The 20181-nt window shown below is 42.0% G+C and overlaps 3 protein-coding genes across 3 annotated transcripts; 1 reads left to right on the top strand and 2 right to left on the bottom strand.

The window, feature by feature from the left end:
* Positions 1-2032: 2032 nt before the first annotated feature.
* LOC115180498 (serine/threonine-protein kinase 38-like) lies at positions 2033-11455 on the bottom strand. Its single transcript, XM_029742639.1, has 13 exons — positions 11106-11455; positions 9381-9520; positions 8980-9031; positions 8728-8850; positions 8295-8502; positions 7415-7569; positions 7156-7258; positions 6968-7029; positions 6617-6734; positions 6342-6465; positions 5778-5873; positions 5479-5570; positions 2033-5144 (listed from the first exon to the last, which is right to left on the bottom strand). The coding sequence occupies exons 2-13, from the start codon at positions 9512-9514 to the stop codon at positions 5020-5022; spliced, it is 1392 nt and encodes a 463-aa protein (XP_029598499.1). The 5' UTR covers positions 9515-9520; positions 11106-11455; the 3' UTR covers positions 2033-5019.
* Positions 11456-12272: 817 nt separating this feature from the next.
* On the bottom strand, positions 12273-15494 carry LOC115180500 (mediator of RNA polymerase II transcription subunit 21). The gene is made up of 4 exons (XM_029742641.1): positions 14649-15494; positions 14238-14352; positions 13542-13642; positions 12273-13049 (listed from the first exon to the last, which is right to left on the bottom strand). The coding sequence occupies exons 1-4, from the start codon at positions 14853-14855 to the stop codon at positions 12870-12872; spliced, it is 603 nt and encodes a 200-aa protein (XP_029598501.1). The 5' UTR covers positions 14856-15494; the 3' UTR covers positions 12273-12869.
* LOC115180499 (FGFR1 oncogene partner 2 homolog) lies at positions 14730-20138 on the top strand. The gene is made up of 6 exons (XM_029742640.1): positions 14730-15082; positions 18610-18763; positions 18888-19005; positions 19175-19317; positions 19430-19543; positions 19660-20138. The coding sequence occupies exons 1-6, from the start codon at positions 15066-15068 to the stop codon at positions 19795-19797; spliced, it is 684 nt and encodes a 227-aa protein (XP_029598500.1). The 5' UTR covers positions 14730-15065; the 3' UTR covers positions 19798-20138.
* Positions 20139-20181: the final 43 nt, after the last annotated feature.

Genomic DNA, 20181 nt, shown 5'->3' with positions numbered 1-20181 from the left:
CCAGGACAAGGTGCACCTGTGTAATGAACATGCTGTTTTATCAGCTTCTTGATATGCCACAACAGGTGGCTGGGTTATCTTGGCAAAGGATAAATGCTCACTGGACAGGGATGTAAACAAGTTTGTGTCCCACATTTGAGAGAAATACGATTTGTGTGCATATGGAACATTTTGGGATCTTTTATTTCAGCCCATGAAAAATGGGACCTACACTTTAAATGTTGCGTTTATATTTTTGTTCAGTATACATACATACATACAATGTTTCACAAGCACCTGAAAATGAAAGCTACCTTTGACTTCATTCAGAAGCAAGTTGACTGTTTTTGATAGAATTGTCTGTGCTCAATTGATATTGTTTTTAGCACAAGTCAATGGCGCACCCTACTGGGATACTTTCAGCAGCAGAAATCTGACTGCATGCTAATTATTTCTTATACTTAACACAGTAAGATAGTCAACCGATGTAGTGACTTATCCCTTTGGATCCTTTTTGTACCAATAGGAGCCTGGTTCTGAAAGTTCAAAAAACATTTTGGGCTTTGTAGTTTTGGAATCATTTATTATTTTGAGTATTAGTGAACTCAAATATTCAAAAAGATTTGTACACATATAGTTCTACAGTGAATATATTAATTACCCCATCCATCCTTCCTCTACCAATTACACACAAACTTAAAACACTTATTAGTGACTACACCACTCACGTCACATGCACGAGGATTGCAAAATAAATTTAGACATACATGTTATTCAATTATTGCACCCACACTGCTCGCGTGCGCCACCGAGCATCTGCGTTGCCAAGGGCTAAAATAGAAGTCAGTTCTATTTCTGACAGATCGCGCTGCAAGTCCTGCCTCTCCAATCTCCTCATTGGTTTATAGAAGAAGGTACCCACGTGCCATCTCCTCATTGGTTATAACCACGTGGGTGAGTGAAAGACGAAATAGGTCAGTGGCGGTAATGCACCTAATTTATGAAAGTTGCCAATCGCAATATAAAGTCAAGAGAAGAAAAGGCCTGGAAGGAAGAGAGATGACTAGAAATGATTTGGTTGACCATTTTGTGTGGATTAATTGGCGGAGTAGAGGACCTTGTGCATTTCAGGTAAAATAAACGTAATGTTTATATGCCAGGACAAATTAGCGAGCAAGTGCAAGCTAGCTAGCGCAATTGCCATAAATGTTTAATGCTTTTTGACCTGTCCCCAAATGAATGTAATTGGTTCAGAGTTTTTGATATTTAACCTGCGTATTGTGATCGTGTCTGGTGTGGGGGGACAAAATAAATGTATGCATGATGGCGTGGAACCCAAACCGGCTGCGTGCGTGCGCCATCGTGCATACATTTATTTTGTCCCCCCCACACCAAACGCGATCATGACACGCAGGTTAAAATACCAAAACAAACTCTGAACCAATTATATTAATTTGGGGACAGGTCGAAAATCATTCAACATTTATGGCAATTTAGCTAGCTAGCTTGCACTTGCTAGCTAATTTGTCCTATTTAGCTAGCTTACTGTTGCTAGCTAATTTGTCCTGGGATATAAACATTGAGTTTATTTTACCTGAAATGCACAAGGTCCTCTACTCTGACAATTCATCCACACACAAAACGGTCAACCGAATCGTTTCTAGTCATCTCTCTTCCTTCCAGGGTTTTTCCTTCTCTTGACTTTATATTGCGATTGGCAATTTTCATAAATTACGTGCATTCCATCCAAGGAATTCCTCTACCGATCTCCTTTCCCAGGAAAATGAAACAGGCTTCATTAAAACAGAACATACCACATAGGATTTTTTGGGGGGGAAATAATGTTACTAACCAGGTTTCCATCCCCCCAAAAATATGACGACGCATTTGTCCGTACACTTTACAAATGTTGACAAAACAAAATACGGTAGACAAGGTGCAATCTTTATGCAGATAAAATGATTTATGCTATAAATGGCGGTGGAAACTCCTTTATGGGCATGTATTGCTATAATAAACATATCGAAGTAAACTTGGGAGTTACGCGATATTGTGTGGTCGGGAAAACATACAGTTTATTACACTGAAGATTAAATACATTAGGATGAATTTCACCCGTAGTGAAAGTGAACAGTGATGAGCTTGATGCTCCTTTCCAATAAACAACGATGGTCTTATTCTGGTTACATGATGATCGATGCTTGGCTGTTTTTTCACAAAAAAAGTTGCTGGATCGAATCCCCGAGTTGACAAGGTAAAAATCTGTCGTTCTGCGCCTCAACAAGGTAGTTAACCCACTGTTCACCGGTAGACCGTCATTGTAAATAAGAATGTTCTTATCTGACTTGACTAGTTAAAAAAAAAATTAAATAAACATTTACCCATAATAATCTCATCATGTAGGTAGACTTCCCGCACTGTATATACGAGCTGTTGGCTAGAGCGCACGTGCCAATACCAGAGTGGGCACATTGACTATATAACGCAACATTTGTTGTGACAAAACCATAAGTACAGTTAAGTGCGATAGAAACCCATCTAGCTTGTCTTTTTTATTCGGTACATTGGATTTTAACCGCAAAAGTGTTTGTACGTGCACTGCGTCATCACGCAGACTTTTATCCACAACAAGTCAATTTGATGGAAACCTTTCTGGTAGGAAAATGCACATAGCTTTTATACAGATTTTAGAATATTTGCATGAAAATCTGTCACCAATTGGATGGAAACCTATCAGCATTTTGTGCAAATCCCCTACCACACATACACAACCCTTCCCTGCTCCCTCCCAGTGCCAACCCAGTTATATTAAAGGGATAGTTCACCCAAATGACATAATTATTTGTGCCACAAATGCTAAAACATTAACATTTGGTAACAAAGCATAGACTGCTTAAAGGGTAAGGAAACCAATGTGTAATTCTGTCATTTGGGTGAACTATCCCTTTAATATATTTTGTAACATGTTCTGGTGAAAGACAAATGGAGTTCAGAATGAACAAATGCATCAAATAATGAATTTGAGTTAAGTTAAACTACTTTTCATAAAAGTTAACTCTTCTCTATGTAAACAATGTTTTTATTTCCCTTCTTGAATCATTTACAAGTTAAAGGGATACTTTGGGATTTTGGCAATGAGGCGCTTTATCTACTTCCCCAGAGTCAGATGAAGTCCTGGTTACCCTTTTTAGGTCTGTGTCTAGTATGAAGGAACTTAGAGGTAGTTTCACAAGTTAATGCTAACTAGCATTAGAGCAATAACTGGAAGTCTATGGGTATCTTTCTGCATTGTTATATTTTAGGTATTTCATTTTAGTCATCAACACTTTAATTCGTCATTAACACATGATGCACCCTAATGTGTGGTGTGTTTACTACTGCAAACATTTGGGGATTTATCAATTTGTTAATTGTCAAAATAAATAATTTGATATATTGAATTTACACCTGCTCCAGATCACATAGCATTTGAACTTTGACCTGTGCCAGATAGCCAGGGCAACATTACATTCATTTAGTTTAGTGGATATGCAAGTTGTGCTGACCACCTCTGCACAACTAAATCATAGTCGCTGAAATGTTTGACCCCTAAATTTGAATATCTATATTTATGACATCACACACAGCGGGTGTTCACTAAAGTTTAGTGAAGGTTGACTATAAAATGGTACATTTAATTAAATGTAGTTCCTAACTTAAATGGATGCATTTTGGGGAGTGATGTGAAGTGGAGCGCAAACATGATTTCCGATGTTATTTAAAAAATGAAAAATAAATAAAGGTGCCATCTTTGTCAATAAATTTGAACAGAAATGTAACTACTGTAAAATTAGACTCAGCAAAATGACATCCGCAGATATTGATATGAGCGAGATGCAAGACATTGCTCTCCTGTAGTCACACTGTAGTCACACATACCATCTGCGCTTCATACCGTATACAGCATGGTAGCCACAGGACCAAAAAAGCAGAGAAGTTGAGTATCACGCTTCAACACTCTTAGTTGTTGCGGAAATTGACCCAACATGCTGTCTACTTTCTGCATCATATTGCTACCTTTAAGTATTAGTAGCATTGAATTTTCATTGACATCCATGACTTGTCCTCTTAACTTGCAAAAACAAATCTGATTCTACATTACAACACTTTTCTATGCATCTTTGACGCCATTAAATCATTTAGAGCTATTAATTCCAGATTATCAAGGCATTAAATAGACACCACAATGTATCTATGGCTCTGGGATTAATCCATGTATGGATAGCTCACCATACTCCATGTTAGCAGCGAACGTTCCATGATGGAAGGATTACTATTTGCATTGTAACTAGAATGTAACTTTTTGGCTAACATGGCACCCATAAAAGACTTGAAACGTTAGAACTTTTTATACCTACAAGTTTAGAAAACAACGTTTACTTAACATTAACTATATGCTTTTTTCTTCAGTCATATGAGGTCACTAGGATAAGCCCCAACGAATACCCTGTGTGGGGCAGTCCTTCTACAGTGTTTTAGACCTTGCAAATCAGTGTGTAAACATGCAGATATGATGTCACGTTCCCCTGCTCAGACGTTGCATCAACCAATGGTTGCGTACCTCGTCATCGACTACGCCGTCGGGCACCAGATTGCTATAACGTGGTTAGCCAATAGGTAAAATACCTATCCAAGTGTTGTAAGATCTGGCACACTTCAGCAACACCTGGGCAGAGGAACGTGCCTGTTGATTTAGTCACCTAGTAGTAGTCATTTCAAAAGGGGAATTTCAGTTTTTTCAGGTTGAGGAACCATCGAACATTAAGTTGTAAAACAAACTTCCCCATTAACAGCCCAAGCAAGGCCTAAGACAAAAGACGATGCATGTATTATTTATATCCCTGTTCCTCTTGCCAATGGATCTGTGACCAAGCAGGAAAACCCCAGTGAAGCATGAAACCAAGAACCTCCTCATCATCATTCTTGATCCTGTGCTTTCAGCACAGCAGGGGTTTATCGCCCAACCCTGTATCCACATTGTCTCTCCCATTTTCCCTCATCTCAGGCCTTCCCTGCCTTCATGTATGTGGGGATGGTGCCACGCTGAGTCAGCCCCTCAAACCTCTTGTAGGTGTAGTTCAGGAACACCCAGTCCTTGGATTTGTCTGGTTCTGTCACGTTGGAAACTGAAACAACAAGATTGTAAATGATATACAACAGTGTATTAAGGTTAATACCAGTGTTATTGTCTCCTCCTTGCCACTAGAGGGCAACACGGAATAGGAAATTACTCTAGACCTGAGAACTGTAGGAATGTGTGAATAACAGGACTATTGGTCCTATTTAAATCTAAATTGGAGTTAAGGCAGAGATGACTCAAAAGATTCCTGTACACCAAAGCAAACTTGTTTCTTCTGCTTTAATAGTTTACATTTTTATCATTTCATGCTTATTGTGAAAAACTTTGAGCTGCATTTCATGTATGAAAAGTAGTAATAGAGACAAAGTGATTATTATTACCTGGCTGAAGGATGTCCGATTCTGGGAACTCATCAAAGTTCGATGTGTCATCAATGCTCTTGATCTCAATGGAGATGGCGGCTGGTCTTTCTCTATGGAAGGAAGGCAAATGTGAGCCGTTGGTCTATTTAAAACCTTTTTCCACATGCATTTTGCTGAAACGCATCAAAGACAACCCAATGAAGGCTACGTGACTTGGCTTTTTTGGGGGATGTGATTGAATGTTATACCTCCTTTAAGATATTGCCATCACACATGCTTAGACACACACATGTAAGTACTGAAGAACAAACACATACCTGATGTGTTCCCAGTCCACAGGCTCAAAGAAGGCGTGACTCTTCATCTCCTCAACACTCACAGCACCAACACGGTTCTCAGCGTCATTACAGTACCTGAAATGGGTTCATGTTGGAGCACCAAAGCCTTTGTTTCACAACAGGAAATCCATTGCGCTGAAATAAAATGTCTACTTCACTGCAGTTTGATACTGCGTGTTTTTGTGGATGTGAATAGAATAACTCTTATGTGATCATTTTGGTAACTCAGCCTGCAGATATGTGACTTACGATCCACTTATAATGCATTATAAGACATGTATGACCATCTTATGTCTTATTAACATCTCATAATGATCATGACTGAGTAACAGCTATTCTGAGTTAGCTTCAAATTTTCTAGATCGGGAGACATAGGCCTAACATATAAGACTTACAATAAGTTATTAAAAAAAGGCTCATACATGTTTATAACAAGTACTAAAGCATTATACCAGTAAATGCTATAATAATTTTTTCCTAATACACTCTGATACATACACACACACCAGTGGATATCCTATAAGGCATCATATGACCACAAACCTGAGAATCAAGTCCTTGGCCCGCTCTGAGATGGGCACCTCAGGGGGGAAGACCAACGTCTCCTTCCAGTTCATCACCTTCCTATATGTCTCCTGGGGTGTTTCAGAACAGAACGGGGGGTACCCTGAGAGAGACACCAGGGGAGAATGTCAGTATGTTACAAAGTAGGAACAATGAGTTAGGACGTTATTTCATAAAGTTAGCTGGCTATCTTTGAGTTCATAATGAAACACAGACTTGGGCATGTTGTAATTGACTCGGTTACATAGACATACCTATCAGCATCTCATACATGATGACCCCAAGAGACCACCAGTCACAGAGCTTGTTGTATCCCGTCTGCAGGAACACCTCTGGAGCAATGTAGTCTGGTGTTCCCACTGTAGAGTAGGCCTGTTGGTTAAACACAAACAGATGGGGAGACACTAATAAGAAAAAACAACCCAAAGGCTACAGTATTGGGTGTGCTTGTTTAGCAGTCCATGGTCTATGGTGCTCAGAGGATCCTTAACAAAAACACTCATGAGGTCCCTGAGAGGGATCCTACTCAAAGGACCAATGGGAAGGGCGGTACCAAATATATAATGGGCAGTAAAATATATAGTCTCTCACATGCAAACTCTTACCAGTTGCCTCCGGTTCTTCTTCCATGTCTCTGCTTTTCTCTTTGAGTTCATGTTTTGGAAGGCTGTGGAATATTGCAAGTTCAAAGACATGGCAGTGTTCTACCATAAAAAACACTGAATAAACAAATTCTATTTTGTCTGAGTGAAAATAAAAGTGAATGATTCACAAGTTGTAAAGAGGGACTCACAGAAGTCACTGGGAGGGTTGTGTGTGAGGTTCCTGTAGAACTCTGTACGGTGGGCCTTTTTCAGTCCCGTACACAGACCAAAATCAGACAGCTTTACATGACCCTGCAGAAAAGAAAAGACTCCGATCACACCTTCAATATGAACGCTTATTATATACTTTAATTGGCCATCTGTAAGTGAATGCTTCTCTGTGTGCGTGTCTCTGAGCATGTGTCTGTTTGTGTACAGGGGTAGGCCTGGACCAGGCCAGTGTCTCACCCTGGAGTCCAGAAGCAGGTTATCAGGTTTGATGTCTCTGTGGATGAAGCCCAGCTGGTGGATGGAGTCGATGGCCAGGACGGTCTCAGCTATGTAGAACTGGGTAGCCTCTTCAGACAGGGTGTCCTTTTTCATCAGCAGGGTCATCATGTCACCTGCACATTGCATTGATATTAATGACACTATGCCACTAAAGTGAGTAACAAATGACCAATTAAATATACACTCAGTGGCCAGTTTATTAGGTACGCCCATCTAGGTACACCCATCCCTTTGCCTCAAGAACAGCCGGAATTCGTCGGGGCATGGATAGTACAAGGTGTGGCGGTCAAACGTTGCACAATTGGTATCAAGGGACCTAACATGTGCCAGGAAAACATTCCCCACACTATTAGCCCCAGGCTGTACCGAAGACACCAGGCCGGATGGGTCCATGGACTCACCTTTTTAAGCCAAAACCAGATGCTGCCATCAGCATGACGCAACAAGAACCGGGATTGGTCTGAACAAATTACACTCATTATTGTTAATTACACTCAATGGAGCTGCTGATAAAACTTTCTTAACTTGGACATACATTTTTGGCCAGGTTAGAGTTCACACCTCCCTCTTTCAATTACAATGTGGGGAGGTTAAAATAATGAAAAACTATCTACCAAATCTATTAATTGATTTCTTCTCCTTGACATTATCATTCACCTGATAAGATGTGAAAATAGTTTTTATTACTAACATGATGGGAAAGGTTAAAGATCCCTGCTCTAGATGTCTCTATGTACAATGTGTAATGTCACTATATTAATTCCCAGTAATTATATCTAATAAAAAATGGTTTGATGTAATTTGTGGAGTCAGACTGTGTCCAGCAAGAGAAACCCACCTCCAGGTAGAAACTCCATGATGAGGTAGAGGTTCCTCTTATCCTGGAAACTGTAGAACATCTTGACCACCCAGGCCCCGTCCGCCTCCACCAAGATGTCCCTCTCTGCCCGAATATGAGCCACCTGCTCCTTCTCCAACATGTCAGCTTTCCTCAAGATCTTCATGGCATATATGTGCCCGGTGTCTTTTTTCTGCACCAAGCGGACCTGAGGACAAACGTAGGAGTCACACATGAGTATGCCACATTTGAGAGGCTTTAGTGTAATTAGTTGCTAACTGCTTTATAAATGAGTGGTCAGACCAAACCATACATTGCAAACCTTGAAAACTTCAGTAAAGACCATATTAATCCACAACCAGCATACCAGCATACACGCAAAGGTTCATATACAGAAAATAAACTGAAGAGAGAGAGAGATATCATAACACACCTCTCCAAAGGCGCCTCGACCAATGACCTTTAGTGACTCAAAGTCGTCCAGGCCCAGCCGGGTCCTCTTCAGCCGCAGGAACTCTGTCTCCTTCCTGGCGTGCTGGGAGCGTCGCATTACCTTCTGTTGAGAAACACGGGCACAGAGACACCAATAATCAGTTCCATATGGTTTCCTCTAAAATAGTAGATGTAACAAACATGCAAAGAAAGTGCTACCCACGACATTGATTCCAATCCATTATTAGTTTACCTCTTCATCTATCAAGCCTTCCTCATCCATGACTTTCTCCAGCTTCTTCTGCCTGGAAAAACAGAGGGGAACATGCAGGCATTCTGAAACAGTCCACCCCAGTCTAGTTCCTCTGAAACCAGTCTAGTTACTCTGAAACCAGTCTACCCCAGTCTAGTTACTCTGAAACCAGTCTGGCTAAACAGTTGTAATTGTGACGCTAGCTCACGAATGTGAGGATGCTCGGGTTGGAATAAACCCCAGCCATTTTATAAAGAACAAAGTCTCTCGTTCTATCAACATAACAACCCAATATTTGGGTCCTCTTAAAAATGTATCTTAAAACAAGCTTGCATTGCCAAATGCAAATATTCGGAACACCTGGCTGTCACATGCATGGGTGGCCTATACGAGACACGCACCTGGTCTCTCGCTCCTCGTGTTGTGTCAGCAGAGTGCTGTAGAAGTTCTCCAGTGTCAGCTTGGCCACGGTCACCCTCTCCCGGGTGTGGTTGCTCATGGGAAGGGCAGCTGCAGTCCCTCCCGTCATGGCCATACTATCCTGTAGAGTAAAGGGAAACAATGACAACACTGACTGACTGAGGCCCAATACACATGTACTGATATTCAACATAAGCCTACTGTACATTCAATAGCTTTTAGTTCCAGTTGAGTAACATCTGAGAGACATTGTATTGCTACTGTCTCTTACGAGCAGTGAGGAGCCTGTTTAAACTGGTCTTTGTGTAATACAGACCAGTGATGCCCACTCTAATACATCTAATGTTACTGTTGTACTATTCTTAGTATATCTTATGTAAATTCATCCAGTGTAGATGGGTATAGATTGCATTTGGATGACTGTTACAGTGTTATTTGGGTTGTTAGGTTAATCGGATATTTCTTGATTAAATCTTGTATTATTTGTGTTCTTGCTTGACATTTTACGGCATTGTTAGGAGCTAGTAACATAAGCATTTTCCTGCACCCGCTATAACATCTGCTAAACAGTGTACATGACCAAAAAAAAAAACAGTGATTTGATGCAAGTTCACTCTTTCTTGAAAGACAGGTGCAGAGAGAAGGGCCATTGTGTGCAGTGGGGGGAAAAAAGTAATGTTAACAAACATGCAATCAAGAAACCAAGTGGTCTCCACCCTGCGAGTCAGCACCGGACAGGAAGCAACTCCCCTTCAGCATGAAAAGACCCAGTCATGATGCCAGAGGGAGGGGGACTGTCTGGGACACATACACACAGCCAAGAACAACACCAAGCTACATGCCCTCAGCTACAGCTCAATAGGCAGTGAGGAAGAGTGTCTTGGGGAACTGGTCACTAGGGTTGAGCTCATGTACCAGGCCAATGAATCACAACACAATTCCCTTATGCCTGTTTTCATGAGCTGTGTACCAGGCTCCTGCTCTGGTTGCCTAAAACTTCATCCTTGAAATTTCTTCTGCTTCACCTATGCAAAGGGCATCTTTAATTATACTATTAGGTATGTCAATTTAGCAACAACAACATATTGTATTTTCCTGAGATTTAAGCCAGTAGTAATGTCCTTTGTTGTTTGGATTTCAGACATTCTGTATCTCATCACTACTCAGGCATAATTGAAATAGGGCTATTTCTGATGCCTTACCAAAGCTTGTGAATTGTGATGTTTGATTTGAAACCAGTGTTTCTAAGGTCCCATTGTTATTTAAGAATGTTTAACTATTGAATTTGATACATAGCTAGATCCAAAATAGAAAATGATTGGACTTAGACGCAAAATTTGAATGTAAGGACATGTTATTTCATTCAATTCCAATGACTCAATGTCTTTAAAATGCCCATGATGAGGACGCTGCTTATGTGGCGCCAGTCTTTATTATACGGACAGTACGAGCAGGTGATGATGAATACGTCATTGCCATGATTCGTGCATTGGGGTGCGTAACAAACAGACGTAAACATGACAAAACCACAGGTATGCATGCAACGAGAGTCTGCCAAAAAGAAGATAACTGTATTGAATGCTGTGATTCTTCATAGTTGCTGATCGACGTTGACCATAATGTCAAAACTATCCCGAAAAGCCCTCCCACCAGACAGACAGACAGATAGACAGACAGACGTGGGTTTAATAATAGCTTTTACCTACCTCTGTATCCTGCTCCAGATTTAAATGATGGCTAGGCTAGCTAGGCTGGCTACAGGATGAGGGGAGAGACGGGACGTTCGGTACTAGCTATCTAGCGTGAACTAACTTCACACATTGCAAACACGGACGGTGTATGGAGAAAATAAGACTTGAGTCAATGACAACTATTTCTGATATTTAACAAGACTATCAGTACAAGGGTTTTGTACGCGTTGCTCGTCTCAATTCCCTCGAACCCTCCCTATAAATAGTAAAATACCCAATTAACGTTACTCCCGGAATGGATGCATTAAAAACATAATGCTCTCACTCCACGCAAGTACATGCTACATGAATGACACCTAGATTAGCCAATAGACGAAGAGAAAATGAAATGAATGTTTATTTTAACCAATCGCTCGTGGAAACATTGGAGGACGTAACCTAGCTATCTACCAATCAGAGGAAAGTAATATGACTTTTCAGGTCGGTCCACCGGTTTACCCTGAGCGTAGTTGCGTTCCAGGCCGCCTACGTTGTAGTAATTGAAAATACAGTATAATACAGGAAATGATTTAACGATCTGACAGGACTGCAATGCAGGCAGCCTCTGGAACACTTCTCACGTCTATTAAACGTTGAAGGCCGGTTTCCCAGCTAGTGAAGGAGTTGAATTATGTGCCGGGTGAATCGGGTTAGCGTTGTTTGCATTCGTTTTGAAACTGGGCTGCCTCCCTGTGGTGAGCCAGGAGCCCCAACTCTGCTCAAAACAAAGTGATGTAGGTTAAGCATGTGTAGTAATGAGTAGAATTGTCTTTTCACATGTAAAGGTATTGCTTTTTATTGTAAGGGTTTATCTGCCGTCCCAATGAAAACTAGTTCAATTCAAACATATATTTTATGGAAAATAGCATGTTTCCGAATGATGCACAATGTTAACAATATCACCGAGCCGCGCAGATTACCGTTCGATTTGAGCAGGGTGCGCCTCCCTCACTGAGTTCGCCCAGTCACGTGATGGTCCATAGCCCGGTTCAACTCGGGCTGATTAATCGAATCCACTCAGTATATAAGACTTAAAAAAACAGGGGCATTCTGAAAGCCATCTTTCTGTTGGGCCAAGGTTTGTCTGTGTTGCATATCAAAATGTGCAGCACTAACATTCCATATAAAATGCAAACACTTTACTTAATTTTAAAATGCCATTTATGCCTTGAAATAAACAGTTGATAAAAACATTTGTATAAAATACAAAACCTGACTTTCTAAAACACGACAGGGCTTGCATGTAAAGCATTATGATTTGCTGGCATGCAGCATGTAAAATGGGCTTCTATCAATTTAGGATTGTTGTTATTTTTACCAGCTTCTTTCAGTATGTACAAAAATGTCTACCAACAGCAGTCAGCAGACCCTTAACTAGCATCCTCAAAATAACCAGGGTTAAGAAAATGACAGCAGATGTTGACGCCGGAGCAGTGCTGTTTAATCCAAAATAGTGTGCACTAAGAAAAGGACAGAGTAAACAGTTTCTTGCTGGCAGAACTCAAGGTCCTTGTGTAAAGGAACATGTGGGTTCATGGCTAGCCTCACTGAATTCCCTAAGCACCAACTTCCCAATGTCCCACTCACATATTGCGAGAAGTATTTTCCATAGATTCACCCCCTTGAGAGGTCAGCTGTTCAGGTGGGCTCTTTATTTGATTTCCTGCACACATTTGCACCCTCTGGTGTGTTTATGTGAGAAAGTGATGTGAGAATGTCTTTGCCCCATGTTGTGTGGGGTCATGATTCTGGCGGTGTGGTCTGGCTGGGCCCTCCACTGCGTGTACGAAGTTGTGACTGAGCAATATCAGCCAGGGCGCTTTGGATCTTCTCCAGTAGCAGGTCCCCTCGGTATACCACGTCTTCGAGACGTGCCGCTGCATCATGATTCTCCTCCTCCAACTGCCGCAGACTGGCTGCCTAGGGAGAGGGGCAGGGAGTAAGATAAGAAAGGTGAGAGAGGGGGTGAGGGGAAAAAGAGGGAGCAAAGAAAGTCGATCAAATCGCCATACAAAATGCATAGAAATTGTAGTTATTTGAGCGTGAACTCAATGAAGTAATGTGTGCCAAAGTGAGAGTGGAGAGTCAATATTCCCACCTACACTTCTTACAAGATTATTTACCAAAGCTATTTGTATGTATGTCCGGGGCAGGGCTATGGTAACCAATGCTAATGATAGCCGCTTACAAGTCTGACTTGGATTGCAACCAAAGTAGTTACAGATTCCAGCCAGTCCTCCCCAGGCCCCACATGCTATTTCAAAAGTAAGAGTATAGCAATACAGAATTAGAAGTGAACTATCGCTTTCACTTGAAAGAACATACTATAATAATTTTCAACATGGGAATTTTCAACATAGTTGGTGGTTTTCCACTCCCGTTGAGTCACAGGAGTAAATTCAACCTCCATACCTGTAGAGCTGCCGTGGACTCCTCACTAGGCAGTGAGTCAATCAGCACGTCCACATCCTTAGCTGTCCGGGCAATCAGTGCAGCAAATAGTTGGGCATACTCTAGGGAAAGAAAAAACAACCCCAATTCAAATTAAAAGGTGTAATCCGTAAACTTTTCATATGCAAATAGAGCTGTCCGGTCAATGTCATGATTTCTGACAAATTGTAATATATTTGTGCAACATGAGATTACATTTGTATCAGCAAAGTGTCAAATGACTCACATTGCTAGTGGCTAACATAATGTAAGCGAATGCCAAGGGTGTGTCTTGAAATTGGGTCACCCTGTCCTAAGGCAAACACACTGACCACTGCTCCAACTTGGGGAAGGTTGTAACAGACTTACATTGGCTAGGTTCGTTATTCAAACCCCAAAGAACTTGAAGCACTCCAACTTTCTTTCAAGTGCCTTCCTATGTCCATCCTTACCTCAAACAGCATCACAGGAGAGTACATCATAGAAATAGAATCAAGGATTCTATTTCTGTGGAGTACAGCCCACTTCTGACACCAGTGCATTGTTGGTTAAGGGCTTGTAAGTAAGCATTTCACTGTAAGGTCTACACCTGTTGTATTCGGCGCATATGACAAATAATATTTGAATTGTAGCAAACGGTGGTATCCCACTTGGATCTAATATCTGACAGGTCCTTACCCTCAGTGGGGTTCGATGGCTGGTCCTTGTTGATTGCTGTCTGTATGTTGCTGAACGAAGCTGGCGGCGCACACTGCTGCAGCACCCCGATTGCGTTGCAAAACTGATCAGCAAGCTGAATGACATCAAAAACACATGTCATGGACATATTATCACGGGAGAATATTGATTTAACACAATCATAAGACATTAAATAACGTGATTATTTGTTAGGTAGCTAAAGTTAACTCAGCAAACCTTGCAACCGAGAACCAATTAAAGAGAACTTAGCCAACAAGCTAGCTGTCATTATTCAGCCTAGTCCACTTCCAAATACTTATAAGTCAGTCAATCTAAACGTAACATGACAATTTGCTGAGCATTAAATAATTTATTGGGTGTACTAATAGCTAAATGAAAAATGAATCATACAGAATTGACTGCATCTTGAAGTTGCGTTAGCCTGTCCGCCATCTTTGTTGTTTCTCCTTCTCCTTGGATTTCCGGACAGACAAGATGTTTCTTAGCGTGTTGTTGCCATCCGCAGGTTGGAGTACACAACGAACAGTGAAATAAAATTAAAGAAAATAACAAAACTGGGAAAGGAGTATCAGATATGTTATATATATATATTATCATTATACATTTGTTTATGTAACCTTTATTTAACTATATAATGAAATCAGTATCCGAATGGGGAAAAGTGTCTGATAGACCTAGCTATTCTAACTGGAATATAGGAGGGGATGCTATCCAGTTTGACCGTAGCGCTGCGCTTCTAATCTGAAGAACGTGCCCATACATTTCCCAGGCTGCAGCAGTAACAACAGGAAGAGTGCCGCTTGGCTAATGAGTTTATCGCTAAGGTAAATCTACGAGTATTGGTTTGTTTTATGTGTAATTTCACTTTTCTTCTGACAGCTAAGTATATCAAATGTCAATTAAATACAATGCCAATATTAGATTCTTTCAGCTTTTGTTTTCAGTGACCGATTCACCTGATTTCCGTAGCATTTAAATAGCTAACCTTGTTGATCCGCTAGCTGTAACGATAGCTAGCTAGTATCTGACTGACAACTGCCTAACGACATAATTCCGATTAATCGTGCTTGGAAGGAAAGGTAGGTTATCAGCTAGCTAAAGTACTTTGTTCGAATACTTTGCAAACATCCTTCTGATGTCCACTGGTCAGAGACAAACTCGGAAGGTTAGCTGTACCAGGGGCGTATTCATTACGCCGATTCTATTGTAAAACGTTTCCTACACGGAAGCAAACGGGGCAGGACCTACCTTAACTTGTCCAGTAGAAACTCGTTTTTCTCTGTTTGCTTCCGTTTGGTTCTTAAAGGGTAAACGGTTTACGTAATGAATACGCCCCTGCTGACCGGGAGATACGAGTTAGCTAGCTACTTAGGCAGTAAAGGTACATTAATGAGGGATCAGATCATGATGTTTAGTATAGTTTGGATATGGTGACGCTGTCAGTATTTTAGTCCATGCATTTTGACAAGCTCAGGACATATGTGCCAAGATCTGAGTCAGGTATTTATGTAATGGATGCCAAGATGTAGCCTTTTATGATGAGTAACTTTGCCTTAGATCTTAAAAGTCTTCCTTTAAGCTGCATCCGTAATGGGTCAGCGGTCAAACGACCTCCACTCATCACTGTCAAACGCTCCCTGAAACATTTCAGCGAGCAAGCCTTTCTAATCGATCTGGCCCTGGTATCCTAGAAGGATATTGACCTCATCCCGTCAGTAGAGGATGCCTGGTTATTTAAAAAAAAATGCGTTCCTCACCATCTTAAATAAGCATGCCCCATTCAAAAAATTTAGAACCAGGAACAGATATAGCCCTTGGTTCTCCCCAGACCTGACTGCCCTTAACCAACACAAAAACATCCTGTGGCGTTCTGCATTAGCATGGAACAGCCCCCGTGATATGCAACTTTTCAGGGAAGTTAGAAACCAATATACACAGGCAGTTAGAAAAGCTAGCTTTTTCAAGCAGAAATTTGCTTCCTGCAACACAAATTCAAAAAAGTTCTGGGACATTGTAAAGTCCATGGAGAATAAGAACACCTCCTCCCAACTGCCCACTGCACTGAGGATAGGAAACTCTGTCACCACCCATAAACCCACTATAATTGAGAATTTCAATAAGCATTTTTCTACGGCTGGCCATGCTTTCCGCCTGGCTACGCCTACTGCAGTCAACAGCTACTCGCCCACAGCTACTCGCCCAAGCCTTCCCCATTTCTCCTTCTCCCAAATCCAGTCAGCTGATGTTCTGAAAGAGCTGAAAAACTGGACCCCTACAAATCAGCCGGGCTAGACAATCTGGACCCTTTCTTTCTTAAATGATCTGCCGAAATTATTGCAACCCCTATTACTAGCCTGTTCAACCTCTCTTTCGTGTCGTCTGAGATTCCTATAGATTGGAAAGCAGCTGCTGTCATCCCCCTCTTCAAAGGAGGGGACACTCTTGACCCAAATTGCTACAGACCTATATCCATCCTACCCTGCCTTTCTAAGGTCTTCGAAAGCCAAGTCAACAAACAGATTACCGACCATTTCGAATCCCACCGCACCTTCTCCGCTATGCAATCTGGTTTCAGAGCTTGTCATGGGTGCACCTCAGCCACGCTCAAGGTCCTAAACGATATCGTAACCGCCATCGATAAGAAACAATACTGTGCTGCCGTATTCATTGACCTGGCCAAAGCTTTCGACTCTGTCAATCACCACATCCTCATCGGCAGACTCAATAGCCTTGGTTTCTCAAACGATTGCATCGCCTGGTTCACCAACTACTTCTCTGATAGAGTTCAGTGTGTCAAATCCGGACCTCTGGCAGTCTCTATGGGGGTGCCACAGGGTTCAATTCTCGGGCCGACTCTTTTCTCTGTATACATCAATGATGTTGCTCTCGCTGCTGGTGATTCTCTGATCCACCTCTACGCAGACGACACCATTCTGTATACTTCTGGCCCTTCTTTGGACACTGTGTTAACAACCCTCCAGACGAGCTTCAATGCCATACAACTCTCCTTCCGTGGCCTCCAACTGCTCCTAAATAAAAGTAAAACTAAATGCATGCTCTTCAACCGATCACTGCCTGCACCTGCCCGCCTGTCCAGCATCACTACTCTGGACGGTTCTGACTTAGAATATGTGGACAACAAATACCTAGGTGTCTGGTTAGACTGTAAACTCTCCTTCCAGACTCACATCAAACATCTCCAATCCAAAGTTAAATCTAGAATTGGCTTCCTATTTCGCAACAAAGCATCCTTCACTCATGCTGCTAAACATACCCTCGTAAAACTGACCATCTTACCGATCCTCGACTTCGGCGACGTCATTTACAAAATAGCCTCCAATACCCTACTCAACAAACTGGATGCAGTCTATCACAGTGCCATCCGTTTTGTCACCAAAGCCCCATATACTACCCACCACTGCGACCTGTACGCTCTCGTTGGCTGGCCTTCGCTTCATAATCGTCGCCAAACCCACTGGCTCCAGGTCATCTACAAGACCCTGCTAGGTAAAGTCCCCCCTTATCTCCGCTCACTGGTCACCATAGCAGCACCTACCTGTAGCACGCGCTCCAGCAGGTATATCTCTGGTCACCCCCAAAGCCAATTCCTCCTTTGGCCGTCTCTCCTTCCAGTTCTCTGCTGCCAATGATTGGAACGAACTACAAAAATCTCTGAAACTGGAAACACTTATCTCCCTCACTAGCTTTAAGCACCAGCTGTCAGAGCAGCTCACAGATCACTACACCTGTACATAGCCTATCTATAATTTAGCCCAAACAACTACCTCTTCCCCTACTGTATTTATTTATCTTATTTATTTTGCTCCTTTGCACCCCATTATTTCTACTTTGCACTTTCTTCTACTACAAATCTACCATTCCAGTGTTTTACTTGCTATATTGTATTTACTTTGCCACCATGGCCTTTTTTTGCCTTTACCTCCCTTATCTCACCTCATTTGCTCACATTGTATATAGATGTATTTTTTCTACTGTATTATTGACTATGTTTGTTTTACTCTGTGTAACTCTGTGTTGTTGTATGTTGTCGAACTGCTTTGCTTTATCTTTGCCAGGTCGCAATTGTAAATGAGAACTTGTTCTCAACTTGCCTACCTGGTTAAATAAAGGTGAAATAAATAAAATAAAAAGTTACTTTAGGACTGATTTGATAAATATAGTTGGATCTCCCTCTAGTCTAGCACATTCTTATACCAATTCAATGCTTTCAAATCTTTGAGGGGCAGTGAGCAAGTGCACATTCTAGGGAGAAGGGGGAGAAATGTAATGATGTATTCATGTTTGGTGAGGCTTTGGAGTGGCATCTTAACCTTATTTATTTTCCGTCCAGTGTACTTTTTCAAACGGGGATGACGTGTTCATTAGAAAATGTATTGTCAGACGCCAAGTCGCTGGTGGAAAGACTTCGCAACCATGACAATGCAGCGGAGGTACTTATCGAACAGACAACGTCCCTTAACAAGAGGGTGGAGGCCATGAAACAGGTAATGCCAATGTCACTGGTGGTGCAGCTCTTTTGATTGGTGTTGGAAAGGGTACACACTTGCCTTTAACTGACCTTTGTTGAGTTGAGCTGAGTTGACTGGAGTTCTGTGTATCTGTTTGCAGTATCAGGAGGAGATTGAATCGCTGAACCAGGTGGCCCGGCATCGGCCCCGTTCCAGCCTCGTCATGGGCATCCAGCAGGAAAACCGGCAGATCCGTGACCTACAGCAGGAAAACAAAGGTAGAGCAGTGTGTGAGAGAGAGTGTGCGATAAGCTGAAAAACAAATTAACCTACTCTGTTTATTGGTTTCATAATACAGGCATATTACCAGTTGAAAAAGTACCCTGTCTGGATAAATCCACAGAAATGTGAGTATAATGTGTGTATTCATGTCTTCTCTCCCTGCAGAGTTGAGAACATCCCTGGAGGAACACCAGTCGGCCATAGAGCTCATCATGACTAAATACAGGGAGCAGGTCTTCAGACTCCTCATGGCCAGTAAGAAGGATGACCCAGCCATCGTCACCCAATTAAAGGAGCAGCACACCACTGTGAGTGACCAACACTCTTCTAGTGTCACATCATACTCAGGAGCTACCCTTTCCTCTTGTATTGAGGAAGTTCAAAGCAAATATTTATATAGTTTCTATTCTGACTCTGCAGGAAATGCAAGCGCACATAGACAAGATCAACGAGATGGCTACGGTGATGAGGAAGGCTATCGAAGTGGATGAGGGGAGGTTGTGTGAAGACGAGGAGAGGATCAAGCAACTAGAGGTGAGTCACACAGGTTGGCTGTATTCTCGCTGTTTACTAAAAGCATTGACTGAGTACTAACAGTACTACTATTTAAAACATACTGTTAAAAATGTATGCATGTTTTTTTTGGTCAGCTGGAGAACAGTGGTCTTCGTGAGCTGCTAGGGATCAGTCGAGAGGCCTTCCTAGTTCTGACAAGAGAGGAGGCCTCGGATAGCACATCCCTGTCTGCACTGTTGACCAGCGCCGACATCAGCCTCCGGAAGAGTTAGGCCCACACCAGCACTAGCTTGGAGAGACTTTGTGTGTGTATATATGTATATATGCCCCCCCCCCCCCCCCGCCACCTTGTACAGCCCATTCCCCCCAATCACCTAAAGCCACGCAGACTCCCAGAGGGCACTCAACAATGAACGATGCCCCAGGTCATACTGCCGCCCACCTGTCACACTACAATAGAGGTATACAGTAGGAAGCCTCTGAGACAATCCTCCAGCGGTGTAGTCTGTCATGCATTTTTTGTGTTGGCACGCATTGTGCTATATGATGAGCCTGTGCGGTTTTAAAGTGTGAATGTGCTGATGTTGAATGACAATAAAACGCTTGAAAGAAACATGTTAAAGTCTGGCTAGTGCCCTCCAGCTGAAACCCAGTGG

Source organism: Salmo trutta, chromosome 40 (assembly GCF_901001165.1).
Source record: "Salmo trutta chromosome 40, fSalTru1.1, whole genome shotgun sequence".
Taxonomy (NCBI): domain Eukaryota; kingdom Metazoa; phylum Chordata; class Actinopteri; order Salmoniformes; family Salmonidae; genus Salmo; species Salmo trutta.
Note: the sequence above shows the minus strand (reverse complement) of the source record. Positions and strands in the feature narration are given on the sequence as shown.

Bases quoted from the DNA above. Each gene is read 5' to 3' on its own strand.
- LOC115180499 (XM_029742640.1), top strand. The intron at 18,764-18,887 runs GTAATGCCAATG...ATCTGTTTGCAG, and splicing joins GGGTGGAGGCCATGAAACAG to TATCAGGAGGAGATTGAATC. The intron at 19,544-19,659 runs GTGAGTCACACA...TTTTTTGGTCAG, and splicing joins AGAGGATCAAGCAACTAGAG to CTGGAGAACAGTGGTCTTCG.
- LOC115180498 (XM_029742639.1), bottom strand. From the start codon at position 9,514: ATGGCCATGACGGGAGGGACTGCAGCTGCCCTTCCCATGAGCAACCAC. The intron at 9,032-9,380 runs GTGCGTGTCTCG...CTGTTTTTCCAG, and splicing joins CACGAGGAGCGAGAGACCAG to GCAGAAGAAGCTGGAGAAAG. The intron at 8,503-8,727 runs GTGTGTTATGAT...GTTTGTCCTCAG, and splicing joins GTCGAGGCGCCTTTGGAGAG to GTCCGCTTGGTGCAGAAAAA.
- LOC115180500 (XM_029742641.1), bottom strand. From the start codon at position 14,855: ATGATAATATATATATATAACATATCTGATACTCCTTTCCCAGTTTTG. The intron at 13,643-14,237 runs GTAAGGACCTGT...TTCTTTCCCTAG, and splicing joins GCCATCGAACCCCACTGAGG to AGTATGCCCAACTATTTGCT. The intron at 13,050-13,541 runs GTATGGAGGTTG...CCCTCTCCCTAG, and splicing joins AGTCCACGGCAGCTCTACAG to GCAGCCAGTCTGCGGCAGTT.